Raw genomic sequence first — 26,533 nt, forward strand, 5'->3', positions numbered from 1 at the left:
TGAATGCGGTCTGAGGATTCGGTCCATGAGACGCTGAAACGTAGCCGGGGCTCCAAACAAACCGAACGGAAGTGTCACAAATTGGTGTAATCCAAACGGTGTGGAGAAGGCGGTTTTCTCACGGGAAATTGGTGTCAAGGGGATCTGCCAATAACCCTTCGTCAAATCCAATGTCGAATAAAAACGAGCAGTGCCCAACCGATCGAACAACTCATCAACACGAGGCATTGGATACGCATCAAATTTAGACACCGCGTTGACTTTCCTATAATCCACACAGAACCGTACAGACCCGTCGCTCTTAAGCACTAGAACAACTGGACTGGACCAATCGCTGTGGGATTCTTCTATTATCCCCATATCAAGCATCGCATCCAATTCTTCCCGAACAATTTTCTTTTTGTGTTCGGGTAGTCGATAGGGGCGGCTACGTACCACCACCCCCGGCTCGGTCTCGATGTGGTGATGGATGAGGTTTGTACGTCCCGGTAGAGGGGAGAACACATCTGCAAACTCCTGTTGCAACCTAGCAACCTCCGCGAGTTGGCTCGGTGAGAGGTGGTCTCCGCAAATGACTGGGGTGAACTGTTTATGTTTTGAACTCACCTCCGGTCCGAGCTCCGCCTTCTCGGGAACTACCGTAGCCAACGTCACAGGAACCGCCTCCCTCCACGATTTCAGGAGATTGAGGTGGTATATTTGACGAGCGTCCCCTCTATCGGTTCGTTTAACCTCATAATCGAGATCTCCCACTCGTCGTGTGACCTCAAAGGGTCCTTGCCACTTGGCAAGTAATTTAGAGCTCGATGTGGGAAGCAATACAAGCACTTTATCTCCCGGTGCAAATTCCCTTAGCTGAGTTCCCCTGTCATACAGTCGGTGCTGTCGTTCTTGAGCTTGGAGCAAATTCTCCTGTGTTAGTTGTCCCAAAGTGTGGAGTTTTGCTCTAAGATCAAGAACGTACTGAATTTCATTTTTACTGTTTGAAGGTCCTTCCTCCCAGGCCTCTCGCCATACATCAAGCATGCCGCGTGGGCGTCGCCCATACAGCAGCTCGAATGGGGAGAAGCCAGTGGAGGCTTGCGGGACCTCTCGTACTGCAAATAACAGGGGGTCGAGCCATTTGTCCCAGTTCCTCGAATCATCGTGCACGAACTTACGAATCATGTTTTTGAGGGTTTTATTAAATCGTTCCACCAGGCCATCCGTTTGAGGATGGTATACACTGGTGTGAATCGATTTAATATTTAACAACTCGTACAGTTCACGTAGTGTCCGTGACATAAATGTTGTGCCCTGATCGGTGAGGATTTCTTTCAGAATCCCCACCCGGGAGATAATTTTGAAGAGTGCCTCCGCAACACTGCGTGCTGAGATGTTGCGAAGAGGCACGGCTTCCGGATATCGCGTTGCATAGTCCACTAGGACCAATACAAAGCGATGTCCGCGTGCTGACCATTCTAATGGCCCGACGAGGTCCATTCCAATTCTCTCAAAGGGGACCTCGATCAAAGGGAGAGGGCGCAATGGCGCTTTTGGGGTGGCCTGTGGGTTAACCAGTTGGCATTTGCGGCAAGCCGCACACCACCTGCGGACATCACCACCAATGCCCGGCCAATAGAAACGGGCTATTAGACGGTTCAGTGTTTTCCTTTCTCCTAGGTGACCCGCCATGGGATTATAATGAGCTGCCTGGAATACCATTTCCCGACGGCTCCTTGGAATCAAAAGTTGGGTTGTATCCTCTTTGGTCCGAGTGTCCTGTGTCACTCGATACAACCGCTCATTTATAATTGCAAAATAGGGGTATGAAAGGGCGATGTCCGGCTGGAGTCATTGACCATCGATAACTCTCACTTGGTCAAAGGCATGTTTGAGGGTTTCGTCTCGCGACTGCTCCAAAGGGAAATCCCCCTCAGGGAATTCCCTGAGAAGGGGAGGGGCTGCAGCCTCTCCCCCTCTCTCGTCATTATGACGTGGAGCTGTCGAGGACGGCCCTGGCTCCGCCTCCCCTGCCAGAGCATTGCACATTGCACATCTCCCTAACTTTATACAGGACCCATCTGCGCAAATTCCCTTTAATAAAGCTCTAAAGTCAGGCCAATCAGTCCCCAAAATCAGCGGATGGGTGAGGCGGGAACTAACCACAGCCTCCACTCTATGCTTTTTCCCCCGGAATTTAATCGTCTGGGTCACTACCGGATACTTGTGAATATCCCCGTGTACACATTTCACCTTCACCGTTTTAGTTGTGACCAATGCCTCGGGTTGAACCAAGCGTTGGTGGATAGTGGTTTGATTACACCCGGTGTCCACCAACGCTTGGTGAGTACCCCACTTGACACTTACCGGTATCCGGTACGCTCCGGCCCGGTCGGGGGCAGCCTGTGGGAGGTCAGAGACCCGCACCACCGTCCCCAGCTCCATCAGAGGGCACTGATCTCGGAAGTGGCCCGGGTCTCCGCACCTCCGGCAGGCCGGCCCAGGCGCTATGCCCGCACTTGCGTCGGCGGGCGCCCCTCCCTGAGGGGGAGAGCGGCGGGGCATTGGAACAGAGGAAGGTGTCACCTCCCACACCCGGGGAACTGGTCTCCGTGGCTGAAGTCCTCTTCGTCCGCGTGGGGCAGGAACGGGACCTGGAGAGAGAGCAGAACGAGAGGAGATAGGGGAGGGGAATGAGACGGGGGAAGAGAGAGGGAGGGCTCTTCCGCCCTCGGGATCGCCGCCATGTGGTCCTCCGCAAGCCAGATAGCTTCCTCTAGTGACGCCGGGCGGTGGCACTGGACCCACTCCGCTGTCCCTTTTGGCAGTTGATGTGTTAATTGCTCCAGTACCACCTGGTCGATGATCGCGTCAACGCCGCGGTCCCCCTCTAGCAACCATCTTCGGCAGGCATCGCGGAGCCGTTGGGCGAAGGCAAACGGGCGGTCGGAGTTCTCCAACTTCAGGCTCCGGAAGAGCTGACGACTTTCTTCCGGACTCCGACCAACCCGTTGCAGGATAGCTTTTTTTAAGTCTCCGTAGGCCAGGAGGCTCATCGCTGGTAGTTGTTGAGCCGCAAGCTGGGCTTCCCCAGACAGTAGCGGAATGAGTCGTGCCGCCCACTGGTCGAGCGGCCAGCCCCAGATCTCAGCGGTGTGTTCAAAGAGATCCAGGAACGCCTCTGGGTCGTCCGCCACCCCCATCTTTTGTAACGCAGGTGAGGGTAATGACGTGTGGGTGTCTCCTGGCTGAGAAGGCTCCGGATCGCCTGTCGGTCAACCAAACTTCAGTCCCGGGTTTCTATTTATGCCGCTCTCCCCGTGCTCACTGAAATTAGAGACAGGCGTTAGACATAATTTAGCTCAGGTGTAAGCGCCCTTACCGCTTTCTCTCTCCGGAGAGATGCTTGACCACACCCCCGCTGCCACAGTAACTAACAGCAGACTATCCCGATTCAAACGAGCCCAAACATGATAAGTAGATCTTAAAATATATTCCTCAAAGAGTGTACATGGAAAGACGATGCACAAAAGGGTGCTTTAAAACACGTTGTGTGTGTGTGTGTGTGTGCGCATGTCTGAGGAATTTGTGTGTGTAAACACACATCAACATATGTGCTCATCTAAAAGATTGGCATGCTACTGAACACTTCATATTTCTGTATTTTGTAGTCTAATCCATTCATTTCCAGTGACCTGTCACTTTAGACCGGAAACATCACTGGTGTAACAAAGTGAAATAAAACCAATACAATTTTATGAAATTTTATGATCTAAAAAAATATTTGTTCAGATGCTCTGTGTGAACAAAGTCATGGAACTTTTTTCCAACTGGATGATATAAACTACAGTTTTCAGACCAAAAAAAATTAATTGGTCAGTTTTGAACAATATAAGGGTTACATTTAAAATAAATGCAAAATAAATATATCTTTTAATTTTGGCATGAAATATGACCCAAACATTTCTTCATGAGATTTACCTAATAGTGTTCCCCACCTCTGAAAACAATTTTTTATTTTGCTAACAGCTAGGCCACATGGGCAGTGAAAAATAATTTAAACTAATAATGTCATAGCTTGACATGTTTCACCTCTGTCCACAAACCATTCAAATCCTGATGGATAAAATCATGGCTCGCCCATTATATACATTATTTTTAGCTTCACTTGTAAATATGTTACATTACGGCAGCTAAATGCATTGCTAATGATGTTTCATGTTGTCTTTAATAAAAACATATAAATGACGTATTAAAATGTATTATAAATAGAATTATGTTATGGTCATTCTCTCTCACTCACTCTCTCTCTCTCTCTCCACAGGTGTATGTAAATGGTGAATGGGTGACCAGTATTGGAGAGGGTGGCAGTTTTGGAGAGTTGGCTCTGATATACGGAACTCCACGAGCTGCTACTGTTAAAGCTAAGACTGACATGAAACTGTGGGGCATAGACAGAGACAGCTACCGCCGCATCCTAATGGTATAAACACACTCACATTCTTAAATAATATGCCATAAACTAACCACCAACAACTCAGTTAGTATACACAGTTTTTAAAACTATCCAGAAAATATTAATAGTCAACTCATTGGCTCAGCTCATTTGAATGTTGTATCTAGCACTGCAGCTGTAGTTGCCACTCTGCTTTTAGTTTTATTGATATTCTTAATGGAATCTGCCTCCAAATGTAACCATTCCGCATGTTCCTTTATGATGTCATAATGTGTTCTCTCACAATCAATATATTTCGGGATATCATAATATGTTCTCTTAAACTCACCAGAAATGTACTATGTAGGCAAAAAAAAAGCGTTATATGTAATACAATTAAATTACAATGAAATATGGGGATGCATATACTTCAGAGCCTTGAAATTAAAGGTGTAGTTCACCCAAAAATTAAATTTCTGTCATTTACTCACTTTCTTGATGCCATGGAACACAAAAGGAGATGCTCTTTTCATGCTGTTCTTTTCCATACATTGGAAGTAAATGAGGACAGATACTGTAGAGCTTCAAATAGGACAAAACGGCACCATAATAGTTGTCCACGATATGTGTGCAACAGACCAAAATGTAAGTAATTTTTTGCTGAAAATCCTCCTCTACTCCATAGCTCTGAAATCTCATTCGTATTCAAATACTATGCACCAATACATGTCGCACCACATTTGATGTGCCAAGTTTACTTTTCGGTTCCTTACACAAAGCTACTGTTTGTCTTCAGAATACTTGAAATAAAGCTCACAAGTTGTATGGAATATTTTATGATACTTACAGTGGCAAGAAAAAGTATGTGAACCCTTTGAAATTACCTGCACTTACTGTATGTACAAATTTGTCTTAAAATCTGGTTTGATCTTCATCTAAGTTACAATAATGAAGTTACAATAATCATGGCTGCCTCGGTGTGGAGCTTTCCAGTTCTTTTGCTGTTTTTGTTTGTTTGTCCTGCGTTTAGTAATGTCTTTTCGATCAGTTTCACCAGAGACGAACTGTTAAAGATTCGGCAGCAAACACCAGATAATCTTTTACTGGTATTTGGTTTTTCAGACGTTTTGTTGGACATTTTAGTCAGTGGAGCTGCGGTGCAGTACAAGCACGCTAAAAGATGCAAACGAGGGAAGCGAGCCGGCGCAGTGGTCAAACTGCGTCAACGAGGCTTCCGAACTGCACTGCCAAGCATACATCTAGCGAGTATCCGCTCTCTTCCTTACAAAATGGACTAACTACTTCTCCTAACCCATACAAATAAGGACTTTGCTAACTCTGCTGCTCTGTGCTTCACGGAATCCTGGCTGAGTGAAACCATTCCGAACAGTGCGTTACATCTGCTGGGCTTTCAGCTGTTCAGAGCGGATCGCATCATGGAGTTACCGGGGAAAATGAGAGGCAGTGGAACATGCTTTTACAGCAATGTAAATTGGTGTACAGATGTAGCAGCGTTGAAGAAGATGTGCTGCCCTAATTTAAAAGTGCTCTCCCTAAACTGTAAGCCTTTCTGTTTGCCGCGGGAGTTTTTCTCATTTATTCTGGCGAGTGTTTATTTTCCTCCACAAGCGTGTGTGAGTGCAGCGCTGCAACAGCTGGCTAATCAGATCACAGACACGGAGCAACAACACCCGGAATTACTTAATATTATTCTTGGGGATTTTAACAAAGCAAACCTCACATGTGAACTTCCCAAATACAAACAGCACGTTACATGCCCAACCAGAGACAGAAATATACTGGATCACTATTACACTACATTAACGGATGCATATCGCTCTGTCCCTTGAGCAGCTTTGGGACTCTCTGATTACTGGTTCATCTTCTTCCAACCTACAGGCAGAAACTAAAATCAGCTAAACCTGTAGCAAGGACTGTAAAGAGAAGGACCAATGAAGCAGAGCTGGAACTACAAGTCTGTTTTGACTGCACTGATTGGAGTGTTTTTAAAGCTGCAGCCACTGACCTGGACGAGCTCACAAATACTGTGACATCATATATCAGATTCTGTGAGGACATGTGCATTCCTACAAGGACTTATTTAACATAAAACAATGACAAACCATGGTTTACGGCAAAACTCAGGCAGCTTCGATAGGCAAAAGAGGATGCTTACAGAAGTGTAGATAAAATCTTGTATAATCAGGCCAAAAAACACACTGAAAAAGGAGAGTAGAGCGGCTAAAAGAAGCTAACAATTTTAAGCTAATGACCCTGCATCAGTGTGGAGAGACCTGAAAGACATTACCAACTACAAGACACCATTCCCCAACACTCTATGGAATCAACAACTGGCTGACGACCTGAATGTGTTTTACTGTAGATTTGTAAAGCCCAGTTTCACACCCGCTCTGACCTTCACTTCACAAAAACACCAGCACCTCCTGCAACCCCCTTCCTCCCCTCTCCTGCTACTCAACCTGCACTTAAGATCTGTGAAGAGGATGTGTGCCGGGTCTTCCAGAAACAAAAGACAAGGAAAGCACAGGGCCCAGACAGTGTTTCACCCACTTGTTTAAAAGCCTGTGCTAACCAGCTGGCCCACATTTTCACACAGATCTTCAACACATCACTGGAGCAGTGTGAAGTTCCCAGTTGCTTCAAATGCTCCACCATCATCCCTGTCTCAAAGAACCCCATGATTTCAGGACTTAATGACTACAGACCTGTCACCCTGACGTCTGTGGTCGTGAGGTCATTTGAGAGACTGGTGTTGACCCACCTGAAGGACATCACTGGACCCTTTCTGGAGCCCCTGCAGTTTGCCTATAAAGCTAATAGGTCTGTGGATGATGCAGTCAATATAGGACTGCATTACATACTGCAACATCTAGACAGACCAGGGACTTATGCAAGGATCATATATGTTTTCAACACCATCATCCCTGCTCTCCTATATAATAAATTAACCCAGCTCTCGGTTCCCACCTCTATCTGTCAGTGGATAACCAGCTTTCTGACAGATAGGCAGCAGTTAGTGAGACTGGGAAATTAACTTCCAGCACGTGTACAATCAGCACTGGTACCCCACAGGGATGTGTGCTCTCCCCACTACTCTCCTCCCTGTACACAAATGACTGCACCACCAAGGACCTCTCTGTCAAGCTCCTGAAGTTTGCAGATGACACTACGTTATCGGCCTCATCCAAGATGACAACAAGTCTGCATACAGAAGGGAGGTTGAATGGCTGGCTCACTGGTGCATTCAAAACAACCTTGAGCTGAACACGCTCAAAACAGTGGAGATGATAGGGGAATTTAGGAGGAAGTACACCCCAACATTAACCCCACTCATCATTCTAAACAGCACTGTGGCACTACCATCTCACAGGGCCTGAAGTGGGAGACCTACATTGACTCCATTGTGAAAAAGGCCCAACAGAGTACTTGTACTTCCTTTGCCAGCTGAGGAAGTTTAACCTGTCACAGGCACTGCTGATCCAGTTCTACTCAGCAGTCATTGAGTCAGCTGCTCTTCAGTAACTCTCTGGTTTGGTTCAGCTACCAAATCAGACACCAGAAGACTTCAAAGGATAGTCCGGACTGCTGAGCAGATTATTGGTTCTCACCTTCCCACCCTCCAAGAACTGTACACCTCCAAAGTGAGGAAAAGGGCTCGAAAAATCGCTTTGGACCTCATTTATCCAGCACACTACCTTTTTGAACTGTTGCCCTCTAGCCAGCGCTACAGAGCTCAGAGCATATTTATATTCCATTTATATTTATTTGACATATCCCACCTCTTCTGCACAATACAATAAATTACCTTGCACATAACTGTATATCTGTATATAACATATTTGAAAAACATATTGCCCTTCTGTAGTTTCCTCTATAGATTTATCTGTTGTATCTTATTTTTTATTCTTATTTCACTGTTTACATATATATGTTTATATGTATATTTCAGTGTTTGTATGTATGTGTTGTATATGTATATTTTATCTATTCTCTTTGCACAGGATTCTTCTGTCACCATGACAAAGTTCTTGTGTGTAAGCATACTTGGCAATAAAGCTCATTCTGATTCTGATAATAAACAAACATAATCTGTTTTAACTGATAGAACACAAATTATTGTATCGTTCTTGTACATACTGAATACATCATTGAAACATTCACAATATTGTTTGGAAAAAGTATGTGAACCCCTAGGCTAATGATGTAAAAAAAAGCTAATTAGGGTCAAGAGTTGGCAAAGCTGGCATCCAATTAATGAAATGAGATTGGAGGTGTGGGTTAGAGCTACTTTGAATTATAAAAAGCACTCAAACATTTTGAGTTTGCTATTCTCAAGAAGCATCTGTTGACGTGCACCATGCCTTGCAAAAAAGAGATCTCAGAAGACCTTCAGTCAAGAATTGTTGCTTTGCATAAAGCTGGAAAGGGTTACAAAGTTACCTCGAAGAGCTTAGATATTCATCTGTCCACAGTTAGACAAATTGTCTATAAATGGAGACAATTTAGTACTATGTCTACTGTCCCTAGAAGTGGCCGTCCTGCCAAAATGACTCAAAGGGCACACTGCAGAATGTTCACTGAGCTAAAAAAGAACCCTAGAGTGACAGCTAAAGACTTGAAGGAATCATTGGAACATCTCTGTACATGAGTCTCCTATATGAAAAACATTAAACAGGCATGGTGTCCATGGCAGGACACCACGAAGGAAGCCACTGCTTTCCAACAAAAACAATGCTGTGCACCTGAAGTTTGCCAAAGACAACCTTGCCACTCCACAACACTACTGGGAAAATGTTTTGTGGACTGATGTGTTCAGGTTAAGGTTGAATTTTTTGGGAAGAACACAGAGCATTACGTATGGCGTAAAAAGGGCACCACATACCAACATGAACAAATCATCCCAATGGGGAACTATGGAGGAGGGAGTATGATTTGGGGCTGCTTTGCTGCTTCGCGGCCTGGACCGCTTGCCATCATCAAAAAGTGAATTCCCAAGTTTATCAAGGTATCCTATAGGATAATGTCAGGGTGGCTGTGGTTATTGCTGCCAAAGGAGGATTGACTAGTTATTAAATCCAAGGGGTCACTTACTTTTTCCACAGCACTGTGAATGTTTAATCAGATGTTCAATAAAGACATAAAAGATTATAATTGTTTGTGTGTTGTTAGCTTAAGAACATTGTGTTTGTCTATACTTTTGACTTTGATGAAGATGAGATCACATTTTATGACCAATTAATGCAGAAAACCAGCTAATTCCAAAGAGTTCACATACTTTTTTTTTCGTATGCATGTATGTGTGTGTATATATACACACACAGTGGATATCAAAAGTCTACACACATAAAAAATGAAACAAAGATAAATCATATCAGACTTTTTGCACCTTTAATGTAAAAATGACAAACTATGCAATGTCATTGAAAACCAAAGTGACACATTTCAGAGAAAAAAAAAAAAAACTTAGAATAACTTAACTGCATAAGTGTGCACTCCCTTTTATAATTGGGTATGTGGCTGTGTTCAGAATCAACCAATCATCAAGCTCATGTGAAATAGTACACACCTGTCTTCACCTGAAGTGACTCTGATTAACTCCAAATAAATCTCAGCTGTTCTTGTAGGATTTTTCTGACATCTTCTTGGTTGCATGCAACTACAAGAGCCATGGGCCACAAAGAGCTTACAAAGCATCAACGGGATCTCATTGTTGAAAGGTATCGCTCAGGTGAGGGCTACAAAACAAATTCCAAGGCATTAGATATACCATGGAACACAGTGAAGACAGTCATCAACAAGTGGAGAAAGTATGGCACAACAGTGACATATCAAGAACAGGACATCCATCTATAATTGATGAGAAGACAAAGAGAAAACTGGTCAGGGAGGCTGTCAAGAGGCCTACAGCAACATTAAAGGAGCTGCAGCTCTTTCTGGCAAGTACTGGTTGCTCACTACATGTGACAACTATGTCCCGTATTCTTCATCTGTCCGGGCTATGGAGCAGGGTGGCAAGATGCAAGCCTTTTCTGATGAAAAAACATCCAAGCCCGCAAAAACCTTTATCCAGTCTCCCAAAACCACGTGGAAAAATGTGTTATGGTCTGATGAGACCAAGACTGAACTTTTTGCCCAAAACTGTAAAAGGTATGTTTGGCACAAAACAACACAGCACATCAGCAAAAGAACACCATACCCATGGTGAAGCATGGTGGTGGCAGAATCATGCTTTGTGGCTGCTTTTCTTCAGCTGGACCTGGGGCTTTAGTGAAGGTGGAGGGAATCATAAATAGCTCCAAGTACCAGTCAATTTTGGCACAGAACCTTTTGGCATCTGCTAGAAAGCTGAAAATGAAGAGATCTTTCACATTTCAGCATGACAATGATCCAAAGCACACATCCAAATCAACAAAAGAATGGCTTCAGCAAAAAAAGATTAATGTTTTGGAATGGCCCAGCTAGAGCCCAGACATGAATTCTGTAGAAAATCTGTGGGGGGCTGAAGAGGGCCGTACACAGGAGATGCCCTCGCAATTTGACAGATCTGGAACATTTTTGCAAAGAAGAGTGGGAAAATGTTCCCAAGTCAAGATGTGCCAAGCTAATAGACTCTTATCCAAACAGACTGAGTGCTGTAATAAAATCAAAGGGTGCTTCAACTACGTATTAGTTCACACTTATGCAGTTAGGTTATTCTAAGTTTTTTTCTTTGTTTTTCTTAAATGTGTCTTAATTTTTACATTGAAGGTGCAAAAAGTCTGATATGATTTATCTTTGTTTGATTTTTTACATCACAAAAACCTGCTGTTTTAACAGGGGTGTGTAGACTTTTTATATCCACTGTATAGATAGAGATATACAGTCATGTGAAAAAGAAAGTACACCCTCCTTGAATTCTATGGTTTTACGTACCAGGACATAATAAAAAATCATCTGGTCCTTAGCAGGTCTTAAAATTAGGTAAATACATCCTCAGATGAACAACAACACATGACATATTACACTGTGTCATAATTTATTTAACAAAAATAAAGCCAAAATGGAGAAGCCATGTGTGAAAAACTAAGTACACCCTTACTGCTTCCATAGGAATTAAGAGGCTAAGTAGTAGTCAGGTGCTGCTAATCAAATGCCCTTGATTAACTGATAATCAGCAAGTGTGATCACCTCTATAAAAGCCGAAGTTTCAGCAGTTTGCTGGTCTGGAGCATTTAGGTGTGTGTTAACACAGTGCCAAGGAGGAAAGACATAAGCAATGATCTTAGAGAAGCAATTGTTGCTGCCGCCCATCTATCTGGGAAGGGTTATAAGGCCATTTCCAAACAATTGAAAGTCCATCATTCCACAATGAGAAAGATTATTCACAAGTGGAAAACATTCAATACAGTTGCCAATCTTCCCAGGAGTGGACATCCCAGCAAATTCACCCCAAGCTCAGACCGTGCAATGCTCAGAGAAATTGCTAAACACCCAAGAGTTACATCTCAGACTCTACAGGCCTCAGTTAGCATGTTAAATGTTAAAGTTCATGACAGTACAATTAGAAAAAGACTGAACAAGTATGGTTTGTTTGGAAGGGTTGCCAGGAGAAAGCTGCTTCTCTCTAAAAAGAACATGGCAGCATGGCTTAGGTTTGCAAAGTTGCATCTGAACAAACCACAAGACTTCTGGAACAATGTCCTTTGGACAAACGAGACAAAAGTGGAGATGTTTGGCCATAATGCACAGCGCCACGTTTGGTGAAAACCAAACACAGCATATCAGCACAAACACCTCATACCAACTGTCAAGCACGGTGGTGGAGGGGTGATGATTTGGGCTTGTTTTGCAGCCACAGGACCTGGGCATCTTGCAGTCATTGAGTCGACCATGAACTCCTCTGTATACCAAAGTATTCTGGAGTCAAATGTGAGGCCATCTGTCTGACAGCTAAAGCTTGGCCGAAATTGGGTCATGCAACAGGACAACGATCCCAAGCACACAAGCAAATCTACAACAGAATGGCTGAAAAAGAAAAGAATCAAGGTGTTGCAATGGCCCAGTCAAAGTCCAGACCTCAACCCGATTGAAATGCTGTGGCGGGACCTTAAGAGAGCTGTGCATAAACAAATGCCCACAAACCTCAATGAACTGAAGCAACGTTGTAAAGAAGAGTGGGCCAAAATTCCTCCACAACGATGTGAGAGACTGATAAAATCATACAGAAAACGACTACTTGAAGTTATTGCTGCTAAAGATGGATCTACAAGCTACTGAATCATAAGGTGTGCTTAGTTTTTCACACATGACTTCCCATTTTGGCTGTATTTTTGTTAAATAAATCATGACACGGTGTAATATGTCATGTGTTGTTGTTCATCTGAGGTTGTATTTACCTAATTTTAAGACCTGCTAAGGCCCAGATGATCTTTATTATGTCCTGATATGTAAAACCATAGAATTCAAGGAGGGTGTACTTTCTTTTACACATGACTGTATATATCTATCTATCCATATATATATATATATATATATATATATATATATATATATATATATATATATATATAATTGTTTATTTATTTTTGTCATTTTTGGAGCTCGACTGAGTCCGCCCCCATTAATTTTCATTTAAAAAATAGAAAATAGCTCTATTTTTGTTCCACAGATAAAGGAAATTTGAAAAATTTGGAGCAACATGTAAGTAAATTAAATTGTGAACTATCCCTTTAAATGACAAGCCCCCTCTCTGCCACTTTATTTGAATGCTATGGCATTTCAGATTGAAACTCTTGACCATTGTGCCGTTGGCATACTCAAACTAAACCAAACTTTCCAACCTTTGGCATTCTTTAACTAAACACGTAATGTCTCACTTAGTGGATTAATCTGAATCAAGTGCTCCATCTGTAGCAGTACCAGCAGTGTTGCTGCTTGTAGAGTGTGTGTGCGTGTGTGGGTGGGTGTGTGCGTGTGTGTGTGTGTATATTGTGGGAATGAATAAATGAATATTTCTAATGCCCCACAAGCCTCCATGGTAACTGTTCTTTACACAGAGGTTGACAAGGGATGAATTTAGATTTGTCTGTCAGGTCGTCTCTTCGTTGATCTTTCACTTTTGATGTTGTCTTCTCTTTCTTATGCAAACATGCATTTATAATGCAAACTTGCTCTGAAATGTGCACACACACATACAAAATTCTGTGAGAAGGGAGACAGACTCTCACAGTTCAGCTATGCTGAGCTGCTCTTAATTAAGACAATACATGTTTTGCTTATGTGTGTGGCTGCAGTCAATTAAAGATGTTAGTTATTCATAAAGCTGTATAAAATGTGTTATATTCCATGTCCAAAGCAGTGTCTAGCAGGAGCCTATTTTGTCTGTATCTTTAGCCACATGTCTCCTCTTGAGTTTCGGAAGAAATCTCAACAATATCTCAAACTGTGGTCAAGTTTGCCAAGATACAAAAGTCTGCAATCAAAAGTCAGAGTCAAACATTTCTCACCAAATTCATCCAAGACCAAATGATCTGAACTATGCGGCCCACATTTATTTTTATATCTCTATACTCTTACTATATTTCAACAATTTTCTCATTTGTTTTTGTTTTTGAGACAAAATTGATATGCCATTAAGTTTCTTTAGTAATGAAAGATCAACCAACGAAAGAGCAACAACATTTTCTGCCGGGCTAGAAAAGTAAAGTTTCATTGAGCCTGTCTTTATAGATAATAAACTGTTTATTTGAGAAATGTTGGTGAACTAATGAATCCGTTAAGCCTGACCAGCACTTGCCAGAATGTTGTAGATCATGATGTCACACCTCACTTCTATGACTGGAGGACTGATGTTTTTTTGTATCTTCTTCTCAAAAACCAGCGGTGGAGAGGTCCCTGACCTCGTCAGAGAGAAGATCTTCACGGTCAGTCATTTGCAGGAGGTTTACTTAATACATTTTGGCGTTGGAGTTATGTTTCATGTATTAACTTTGTCTAAGATGTTTCTCTTAAAATTCCTTATGAGAGATCTTTGAAGAATTTGGTGAGAAATGTTTGAGTTCATATTGAAATCTCTTACTTTAGATTGCAGACTTTAGATTCATGGCAGATTTGAGCACAGTTTTGGAGACTCTAAAACTCTAGAGGAGACACATGTGAGATCAATAGGGTATTTTGTTTTATTTGAGAATTAGAGAGAAACAGAGCTTAATAAAGACAAGACTTAGAACAAAGAAGAAGAAAGCCAAAACGTTCCTTTAATCTGGATGTTTATACTGTTTCTTGAGCTCCATGTTTGAGGAAAGTCCCCTGGCTTTGTTTTCAGTGCAGTGTTTCTTATTCTTGTTCCATACAATTTGATTAGAGGGCAGGAGTTTCTGTTACAGTGCCTGAAGCGTGTCCTCCATGTGTCTTCTAACTGTTATTTCAATGTTTTTTTCAGGGAAGCACGTTGAGGAAGAGGAAGATGTATGAAGAGTTTCTCAGTAAGGTGTCTATACTTGGTAAGTGATAAAAGGTACTTCACAACAAAAGATACTTCACCATGCTGAGATGCAATAGACTGTTTTCTAGACCAGATTAAATTTTTTTACCCACATTCACTCATCATCAAAATCACTTTTAGCCACATGTAAATAAAAGATTTCACAGTTTTAACCATAAATGAATGCGAACACCTCATTCATGAAGCAAAATCACAAGGTAGAACAACAATTTACATAAGAATGGTCATGTTTCATAAATGAGGCTCACTGAATGTAAATAATTTAAGAATTTCTAGATCCCTGTGCCAATTTTTAAAAATACATGTTGCAGTTAAAACCAAAAAGGCCTGATGACATCATGTTTCACAAATAACTTATTATTGTATTGCTCCTTAAAAGAACATAATTTGCTGGTGCCTTTAAGAACCCAGAATCCAATACAATGATTTGAAACATATAATGTACCATCAAGAACTTCTGGAATCTCCTCAAGAACTCAATATCTCTATGCAGGGAAAAATTATTCTTCATCAAACCACATAACCTAACATGCTGCTGAAAACCATTTTAGAGCCTTTATTTTAAAGAGTGTAGCTCTTGATTGACAGACACCGCTGCTGCACGCAATGCTGGTTCCACCCTGACTTGCATTCCAGCAGTTTTGTTTGGTGGGAGAGACCAAGAGGAGAGAGAAGAACATTAAGATGGTCAGTTCGGCAGTGACCCTCCGTCCTTCAGCACCCTGAGGTCACTCGCCGCTCTAAATGGGGTTATTAAATGCCTGAACAAACACACTCCTCCTATCAGTTTCCTCTGTTTTTTTTCTCTCTGTGTTCTCCGTTTCACAGCCCTGTCACGGCCTGTCTTCAAATACCCACCTCTCTTACTCATCAAACCTTTTTTGTTTGCTCGTCTTCTCGCTTTGAGGGGGGAATGTTTTTGTTTGTTTTAGATTTTTACGATTGTGGCGAAATCAGTTAGAATTCCTTGACAATGTTTTGTGAGGTCTTCACACTTCAAAAGCATGGCTTCCTCATGCAAAAACTAGCTTTAAACAAACACTTCTGAGTACATTTTCACAATGAGAAGTAACAACTTTGTTACTTTTTGATAAGTTAGGTCTGTGTGTAGGACGATTCATGATTAGAACCACAATCCGTTTCTCGATGCATCTCAATTTTTCAGCAACAGCAAAGGGGTGCAAATCTTTTGCAAATTAAGATGGCTTGTTGCCCAAATTTGTGTAAAGATTTAGCACAAAATCTGTTCTAAAATATATATGCTTTGACTCGTCACAAAAAATATAGTGAAAAGGAATGCATGTTTTTTGCACACTGTTGGCGCTCCTTTATGTGGTATATAGTGTATGCTAGGGATGGGACGATATATCGAATTTCAATATATCATGAACCAAAAAAATGACAAACCATATCGTGGCAAAACTCAACATTTCAAAGTTTCCAATATTGTTTTCTGTCCATTTGATCATAAATGAAATTACCCATCAAACATCATAATCTCTCAGTTGCTTGATTATACCCCTACTGTGCTTTTTTCTACACTGTTTACAGGGTTCACACAAGCTCCTTAAAGTGCTTAAAATGTTTGAATTTAGCTTTTAGAAATGTACGAACTGGAACACCTGGAAAATCACCTTGTTTTGATGAAAAGTGTTTGAGATTAAAACAAATTGTTTCCTCCGTGTAATGTGTGTCCATGAAAGATGAGGCGCACTCCACTTTCAATGAATAATGTGTCTTAATATTCTTTCTGTTTACAGTCAGATAAAAAACTAAAAATAAATATTAATTTGAATCTCATGCAGCATGGGTGCGCTAAAGAAACCGAGAGATTCGTGTTAATGTTTGCTGAACCGGAACACTGTGAGACTCTCGTTGAACTCTTTAGGTGACAGTACCTTTTTAGCATTTCTTATACAAATGAATTTAAACTCAGTGTTATTACTTGTAAGTTGTACACATTATTTCAAACAGTGATAGCTCATATCATTATTATGAATACGATTTCATGATATAATATTAATTAATTTAATGTAGAATTTTTTTATTTTTACAAAAGTAAATTTTGATTAGAATGATAAAAAAATAATGACAGAATAAATATACACTTTTGCATACTTTTTTCAGGACAGGTTCTGTTTAGTTCTATTGCTTTTTTCTGCACCTGATCAGCCTGAATGTAGCCCATTATTGTTTACTTATAGAGAAATGTATATTTCTCAACTTTGAGCATTTATATTGTGTATTAAAGAACTTTATTTTGATGAGAATTTATAATGTGCATTTTTCTCAAACATTTTTTCAGAAAATAAAAAAGTTCTGTATTTTGTCATTTAAGTGTTATATCAAATCGAGATTATTTCGAATCGTGAACCTCATATTGTATATCAACCGAATCATGAGATAACCGTATCATCCCATCCCTAGTACATGCCACAGCAGATGCACCTTCCATGTCGTTTTTAGCAGTCCTGCATATGCTTTTCAATAAGCAGAATAATTAATAAATATAGTTGCAAGCAGCAATGACAGGCCCAAGCGCAACTGGTCCATTTCCATTATTCTAAACCATTTTGAAGCAATCTGGGTAAATATTAGAGGACTATTTTAAAGTCTGTTGTCTTAAAACACGTTAAGTGTTGCATAAAGCCCCATAAGTGCCATTTTCTAAGTAAACCTTGAGGTTGGGAAGTTAAATGTTTTCAAAAAAACAAGATGGCTTAGTTTATATAACCAATTGAAGAGTACAGTACGTCAAGGCAAATTATTTTGTGATAGAAAAACTATTGCAGTAGTACATATTTGTCCATCACATAATATGGGAAATCGCCAACAAGCTGGTGGGCAATCTAATAGGAACAGACACACAGAAATGTGCCTAGTATTTTCTTCTCTCTGCATCTTTGTAAACTGTATAAATGGATGCATTAAAATCATGATGCAGGTTCATTTGCGATATATCATGAAGATGTATATAGGTTATATACACTATATTGCCAAAAGTATTCGCTCACCTGCCTTTAGACGCATATGAACTTAAGTGACATCCCATTCTTAATCCATAGGGTTTAATATGACGTCAGCCCACCCTTTGCAGCTATAACAGCTTCAACTATTCTGGGAAGGCTTTCCACAAGGTTTAGGAGTGTGTTTATGGGAATTTTTGACCATTCTTCCAGAAGCGCATTTGTGAGGTCAGACACTGATGTTGGACGAGAAGGCCTGGCTCACAGTCTTCGCTCAAATTCATCCCAAAGCTGCTCTATCGGGTTGAGGTCAGGACTCTGTGCAGGCCAGTCAAGTTCTTCCACACCAAACTCGCTCATCCATGTCTTTATGGACCTTGCTTTGTGCATTGGTGTGCAGTCATGTTGGAACAGGAAGGGGCCATCCCCAAACTGTTCCCACAAAGTTGGGAGCATGGAATTGTCCAAAATCTCTTGGTATGCTGAAGCATTCAGAGTTCCTTTCACTGGAACTAAGGGGCCAAGCCCAGCTCCTGAAAAACAACCCCACACCATAATCCCTCCTCCACCAAACTTCACAGTTGGCACAATGCAGTCAGACAAGTACCGTTCTCCTGGCAACCGCCAAACCCAGACTCGTCCATCAGATTGCCAGATGGAGAAGCGTGATTCGTCACTCCAGAGAACGCGTCTCCACTGCTCTAGAGTCCAGTGGCGGCGTGCTTTACACCACTGCATCCGACGCTTTGCATTGCACTTGGTGATGTATGGCTTGGATGCAGCTGCTCGGCCATGGAAACCCATTCCATGAAGCTCTCTACGCACTGTTCTTGAGCTAATCTGAAGGCCACATGAACTTTGGAGGTCTGTAGCGACTGACTCTGCAGAAAGTTGGCGACCTCTGCGCACTATGCGCCTCAGCATCCGCTGACCCTGCTCTGTCATTTTACGTGGCCTACCACTTCGTGGCTGAGTTGCTGTCATTCCCAATCACTTTCACTTTGTTATAATACCACTGACAGTTGACTGTGGAATATTTAGTAGCAAGGAAATTTCACGACTGGACTTGTTGCACAGGTGGCATCCTATCACAGTACCACGCTGGAATTCACTGAGCTCCTGAGAGCGGCCCATTCTTTCACAAATGTTTGTAGAAGCAGTCTGCATGCCTAGGTGCTTCATTTTATACACCTGTGACCATGGAAGTGATTGGAACACCTGAATTCAATTATTTGGATGGGTGAGCGAATACTTTTGGCAATATAGTGTATCTTACAGTCTTACTGACCACCACTAATATTCTTAATTTAGAATGGCAATCAGTTCTTTGCACAGTTAAACAAGCATCTTGGCATCTTGCACCACCATCCACCCCTTACCTCACACAGTCATTAAAATTCAAAGGTGTCTTTCTCAAGAGGGCTCTTACCGGCTGTAAAAGTAGAATCCTTCATTAATTGGTCTGCATGTAAAACTCAGAATGATTTTTTTTACTTACACAGGAAAGATATGAACTCAAAAAAGTGTTTGAATCTATTAATTTTCAGGATTGTACATCGTACATATGGAAATCCGCAAAAAACTCTTTATGTAGTAATTACAAACGACTGTGGTACAGCCTGAAAATTGCTGAGAAAAGGAACAGTTTTCACGTGACAACGCTCCCCTTGTGCATTTATTCACCACTTCAGAAGAGGTTGGACAATCATTTACATATCAATAATGATAGTGAGAAAGTTTAATAGTCATTTAAATGAAAATAAATACATAGTATAAAGTGAAAGTATTTTCTATGTGGTAAAATTGCCCAAATATTGGTTGGGACATTTCCAATCTTCTGAAAGTAGGTAGGAACATGTTGTATCCATGGTAACAGTAGAATTTTATTATGGTAAAACCTTGCTCACTTTAGTAAATCCCTTAACGGTTTCCCTTAGCTAAGAGAAGTGTATAAGGAATTATATATTCAACACCCTCATGTCATTTCCTTAGGAAAAGTAAAATCACACTTCTAGTGTTATATTTAAGGGAAAAACGTAAGGTGTTTTAGGCAAACGGGCATTGGACCTTACTTGTTATTCTTATTAATACAATAATCTTCATTCTGTTTAGGCAATAATGTGAGGTTTCCATGGTTTCATGGGCTGGCCTTTCTCAGCAACATCAACCATGTGATCATTTTGAGCGATACAGAGGAATTATCTTGTATAATTTATGGCAGAAAAATACAATACATTTGTTGAAAATGAAAATTGTTGCTGGCTCCAACTGCCAACATCACTTACATTATAACCAGTTATTGTATTGGTTAAATATTAAGTTATAATATTTCTAATCTTGTAAACATCTTATAAAATGTTGTCACTTCACATGTGGTTTGAAAGGTGTTTCTAACATTAGTTTTGTTTAGATCCCAAACTTTATATCTTACTGTCCCACCTTAATGGCATTTTACGAAGAAAAAACAAAAAGACTAAGAAAAAGCTTTCATATAACTGATCTTTTTATATAATTGTTCTCAAATTCATATTGCATCTTTATGCCAATTCCTACTGAGTTTACTTAGATAATTGTGCATATATGGTCTTTTGGGAATTATTCATCAATGGAGCTTGGCTGTCCTCTACTGGACATTTCTGTCTCTGCGTCTGAATAAAAACTGCCACCAAAAGGTCATTTTTTTTATATATCGACCTAAGATTTGGATCAGATCTGGACTAGATATGTGGCTGTGATTTTCTAATATTTTTAAATTTCAGTTGAAATTTTTAGTATATTTTTAATGTAAAAAAATAAATAAAAAGTTTTTGCAGTACATTTTCCTTACAATAAACTTTTTTTATTTCACTTTAAAAACTGTTTTCACTTGCACAATAAACTGCCAGTGTCTTCTTTAAAAAGAGACCGGGCTTAGGTCTGTACTTCCTAGCATTTATGAGTTACAACCGTTTAAGTTTACACCCAAATATAGGAAGAAAGGAATAATAACAATTAATGTGTTGCCATGGCAACACTATTTAAGATTTCAAATATCTCTTTACAATTTTACACCAGCATTATTCTAAAGAATTTTGAAGCAATTCATGTAAACACAAGAGGGCTATTTCAAAGTCTGTTAAAATTGCCTTACTGCTACCAGTTGGTGGCACTATGACCGTGACCCATAATAGCCACATAAATTTGATTAGCCCCATTACCAAACATGCAGCTGAATTTTCATCAAAATCATACAATGCACACAGATGATATAAGGAAATTCATGTTTCACATTTTTGCCCTTCATTTATTGCCTTGCCATGGCAACACCGTTTGATATATAAAAAATAATTTAACAGTTTGGTATCTTCAATGTCTTGGCATTAGGTTGCCTAAATTTGGTTACAGTCACATGAGTCCCCTAGGAGGAGAATTCAAAAGTTCAGGGCCTGCAATTAAAAAAAAAATGCACATTCAATCCAAAATGGCCGACTAACTGTTGGGCGGAGCTAATGACTGTAATTTTGAAAGTTGTCCACCTTGATGAGAACAATATATGTTGCAAGTTTGATGACTGTAGAAGAAACTGACCCCACCACTTTTGTCAAAAGGTGGCACTACAGAGGTCCCAGGCCATGCCCATGTGTTAACTTTTGCCCAGGCCTAATGGCCGACAACTTTGGTGTGTGTGCAAAATATTATGAAAATTCATGCCATTCATGAAATACCTCAAAAACGTGAATATACATAAAAAGGAATAATGACAATTAATGCGTTGCCATGGCAACTCTATTTAAGATATCAAGAATCCCTTCATAATTTTAAATCTGCACTGTCTTGACATTATTCTAAAATATATTTGAAGCAATTCAGGTAAATATAAGAGGGATATTTCAAAGTCTGTTAAAAGTGCCACACTTCCTTCCACCAGTTGGTGGCGCTACGACTGTTACCCACATTAGCCACATCAATGTGATCAGCCCGCAAGGCCAAACGTACGACTCAATTTTTATGTAAATCACATGATGCATGCAGAAGATATGGGACACATTCTGTTTCCCATTTTTTGACGTTAATTTATCGCGTCGCCATTGCAACACCATTCAATATATCAAAAATCTGTTCACAATTTAGCATCTTTAATGTCTTGGCATGATGTCGCCCACATATGGTACCTGTAACATGAATCCCCTAGGAGGAGTATTTCAAATTCCAGAGCATGCATTTTTCAAACAATCCCAAATGGCCGACTTCTTGTTGGGCGGAGCTTATGACTGTCAGTGTGAACCAATGTATCAATTTTGGTGACTGTAGGTGAAAATGGGGTTGCTACAGAGCTCCCCATACATGCCCATTTTCAAGGGGCCGCTACAGAGTCCCCCTGCAACTTTGCCCAGCCCTAATGGCTGACGATTTTGATGTGTGTGCAAACTTTCAAGAGTTTTCATGCATGTTAAGTACCCCAAAATTACCAAAAACTTTGAAAAGAAGAAGAATCCTTAGAAGAACAATAGGGTCTCCACACTATAATATAGCTGCAAGCTGAGATGACAGGCTCAAGCACCATGCTTTCGGAGAACAATGCAAGGTGGACACATGCATTTGACATTATTCTAAACAAATTTGAAGCTATTTGGGTAAATATAAGGGGACTATTTAATAATCTGTTTTAAGAGCCACACTTCCTGCTGCCAGTTGGTGGCGCTATGACCATGAGCCAAAATAGTCACATCCATGTGATTAGCCCACAAGACTAAACATAAATATACATTTTGATCTAAATCACACATTGCACAGAAGATATGTGACACTTCCTGTTTCCCATTTTTCGCCATTAATTTAATGCCTCGCCATGGCAACACCGTTCGATATATCCGAAATATGTTCACAATTTAACATCTTCAATGTCTTGTCATAATGCTGTCTAAATGTGGTGACAGTCTCATGAATCACCTAGGAGGAGTATTTAAATGTCAGAGACTGCAATATTCAAAAAATCCAAAATGGCCCACCTCCTGTTGGGCAGAGCTAATAGCTATAATTAACAAAGATGTCCGGCTTGATGAGAACTATATATGTACCAATTTTGGTGACTGTAGGTGAAAGTGGGGGTGCTACACAGACCGTCTTGCATGCCCATTTTAAATGCATTTTAATGGGGCACTACAGAGCCCCCCCCCACATCCATGCATGAACTTTTTCCCAGTCCTAATGGCCAACAACTCTGATGTGTGTGCAAAGTTACATGAAATTTTAAGCATGCCAAGTGCCTCAAAAACATCCAAATATAGGAAGAAAGGAATAATAACAATTAATGTGTTGCCATGACAACAGTATTTAACATATCAATTATCCCTTTACAAATTTACATCAGCAGTGTCTTGACATTATTCTAAAGAATTGTTAAGCAATTCATGTAAACATAAGAGGGCTATTTCAGAGTCAAAAATCCATTCGCAATTTTGCATCTACATTTAGCCTGCGATTTTCAGAAAATCCAAAATAGACGTCTTCCTGTTGGGTGGAGCTAATGACTGTGAGTATGAAAGTTGTTTGGCTTGATGAGATCTATATATGTACCAATTTTGGTGATTGTAGGTGAAAATGGGGGTGCTATAGAGCCCCCTTACATGCCCATTTTCAGTGCTTGGGCCCTAATAATAATAATCTTTAGAAGAACAGTAGGTCCTCCGCAATTTCAGTGCTTGGGCCCTAATGATAATAATCCTTAGAAGAACAATAGGGCCTCTGCATTTTCAGTGCTTGGGCCCTAATAATAATAATAATAATAATAATCTATGAAGAACAGTAGGGCCTCTGCACTTTCAGTGCTTGGGCCCTAATAATATTAATAATAATAATCCTTAGAAGAACAATAGGGCCTCTGCACTTTCAGTGATTGGGCCTTAATAATAATAATAATCCTTAGAAGAACAGTAGGGTCTCCGCACTTTCAGTGCTTGGGCCCTAATAATATTAATAATAATAATCCTCAGAAGAACAATAGAGTCTCCGCACTTTCAGTGCTTTGGCCCTAATTAAAATGTATTAAAATCGCAATTATGATTTATTTTTTTTTTTTGGGAATTGTTTCAGAAAGAATCGCAATGCATCGCAATGCAACTAGTTACATTGCATTGTTGCTACGTTGTGTACCGTTATGTTGTGTTATGTTATGTTGTGTTATGTTATGTTGTGTTGTTACATTACCTTGTGTTATGTTATGTTGTGTTATGTTGTGTCACATTACGTTATGTTACGTTGCGTTATGTTGCACTGCATTACGTTACATTGCGTTACATTACATTGTGTTGTGTTACGTTATGTTGCATTGCATTACATTACCTTGTATTACGTTATATAGCATTTTTGTTGTTGCATTATGTTATATTGCATTACGCTGCATTACATTGCATTGTGTTACGTTATCTTGTGTTATGTTATGTTGCGTTACATTATCTTGTGTTACGTTATCTTGCGTTGTTATGTTGTGTTACTTTACATTGCGTTGTTAAGTTGCATTGTGCTGTGTTATATTGTGTTGCATTTACGTTTATGTTATGCTGCGTTACAAAATCCCAAAATAGAACGTGCTAACATGGACACATCCATAAACACGTTTTTTTTTTTTTTACTAGTTGAAACATGCAATGTTGATTTTCCCTCACTGGCGGCTCATGTTACAACTGAAGCAGGTGGACGTCAGCCCGGGCATGAGGATGTCTTAGCCAGCCTGATAAAGTGACCGTTAGTCTGGGGCATGCAGACAGCCCGGCCCAACACACACACACACACACACAAAACCACACCTAACCCATGCACACACACGCCGTCTTCTTCCAACTATTCAGATGTTAACATTATTATGAGGTCATTCTCTTTTAACCACCTGATAGAGTGATAGAAAGCTGCCGTCCTTTTCCTTTGTCCTGCATTCTAATGTGATGAGATGATGTTAAATGAAGATAGACAGAGCAAACAGTAAAGGATCCCCACAGATGTGTTCATTATTATTTACAGCTGGAGAACGGGGCGGGCGGTGCATGAGTCCAGTGGGTTTTAGTGTTTTCATGTTCGTGTGTGGTACGCCTGTGTGATGGATTCTGGAAGGTGGGAACCATTTCTGGAATGTGGTGGGTCTTGAATGATGGCTTTGGCGGTTTCTCTTCTCACGGCCACTGCTTCAGAATATGTAGTAGTGTAGTGCATGAGCACAAGGATATACTTTTGGCTGTTGACAGACAGTGGCCCTATTAGCTCCAGGGAAGTGATAAGCCTTGGTGTCATCCTTATCAGTCTGTTTATTTATTAAAAGCATTAAGTCTTGGCCTTCAAAAGGCAGACCACCGAAATTATATTCATCATAATCACACAAAAATGGCAACGCTTTCTTAAAATCCTTCCAATATTATTGTCTGGCTTCTACTTCCAGGCATCATTGGTACATAGGTTTTTATTATTTGCTGCCAAACAATAATAATGTTTTCTAAGGAATCAGGCTGCTACAATGAGCACTTTTGAGGAAGAACTAATTACTGGATTCGTAGAAGTTTGTGTAATAGTGTGTTCTGCATATGTTTCTTTTTTTTATAAACAGAATTATTAATTTGAGTTGTCAGAATTAATGCATTAATGCATGCAATTAATTAAAAAAGTTTAACACGTTAATTTTTCTTAATCACGATTAACACATTTACTGTTAATACAACATAAACACATGTTGGGCAGGGCGGAACCTTTGTCATTTGTCCGCCCAGAGTCAATACACTAACACACACACCACAAACACTCACACATACCAGAGCTCTTATACCAAGGTGAGTCTACTAACTTAGCATAAAATAGCATAAGGCTGTTACACTCTCTCCTTTCCTTTGATAGAGCCGCGACATTGTTATCTCAGTAAATAAAAGAATCTCTGCACACACACAACAGCGCTTCCGTGATAAAAAGATGGAGAAAGCATCTCTTAATGCTATTTGATGTACAAAACAAGTCCAGATGGTTCAAGCATTTTAATTACCACAGAAGCATGTCAAGTCTTAACTAGCACGAAATTGCAGAATGAGACATTGTTTTCTGAAGGCACTCTTTAGGTGGAGTTCAAAGCGCCGCTGGCGCTGACGCTCCAATGCAAATCATGAACGCAGCTTCACAATTGCTGTAAGAAAGCGGATATCCACAGTCTACTGGCAGATTAATATTGTGGAGGATGAGAGTTTAAGAGATTTAATGCCTATTGAAATGAATATGCAACCTATGGGGAGACTAGTTCTTTAATTAGTCAAACTCCCAGTTTGGGAAACGTTTAATGTTAATTGAATTGCAGTTTTAGTGCATCACTATCTTTATACTGTGAAAGGCTTTGTTTGGAAAATGTAAAAAAATAATTATGTTGTTACATTTAGTTTTGTTTTCTTCCCTAAGATGGAAATAAATTCATTTTGACAGGAAAAGAAGTGTATATATATAGTGTAAAATTTCAGCATTAACTACAAAATATTATGCAATTAATTGTGATTAAAATTTGTATCGACTGACAGCACTATTATTAATATTACTTTAAATTCTGATAATCCATTTTTCTGGACACAGAACCGTTCGAGAAAGAAATTGATTTTTCCCATCACCCCTACTCAGTAGCAAGTAAACAGGATGTCCTCAAACACA

The 26,533-nt window shown here is 40.3% G+C and overlaps 1 protein-coding gene across 3 annotated transcripts in view; it reads left to right on the forward strand.

The window, feature by feature from the left end:
- LOC127451878 (cAMP-dependent protein kinase type I-beta regulatory subunit) overlaps positions 1–26,533 on the forward strand; it is a 98,413-nt gene that overhangs the window by 52,646 nt on the left and 19,234 nt on the right. For all 3 annotated transcript variants that reach the window (XM_051716912.1, XM_051716913.1, XM_051716911.1), the window contains exons 7-8: positions 4,307–4,465; positions 14,859–14,919. In XM_051716912.1, the coding sequence (XP_051572872.1) occupies positions 4,307–4,465; positions 14,859–14,919 (220 nt within the window). The remainder of the gene's footprint in view (positions 1–4,306; positions 4,466–14,858; positions 14,920–26,533) is intronic.

The sequence above is a fragment of the Myxocyprinus asiaticus genome, chromosome 14, assembly GCF_019703515.2.
Source record: "Myxocyprinus asiaticus isolate MX2 ecotype Aquarium Trade chromosome 14, UBuf_Myxa_2, whole genome shotgun sequence".
In the NCBI taxonomy this organism is placed as follows: domain Eukaryota; kingdom Metazoa; phylum Chordata; class Actinopteri; order Cypriniformes; family Catostomidae; genus Myxocyprinus; species Myxocyprinus asiaticus.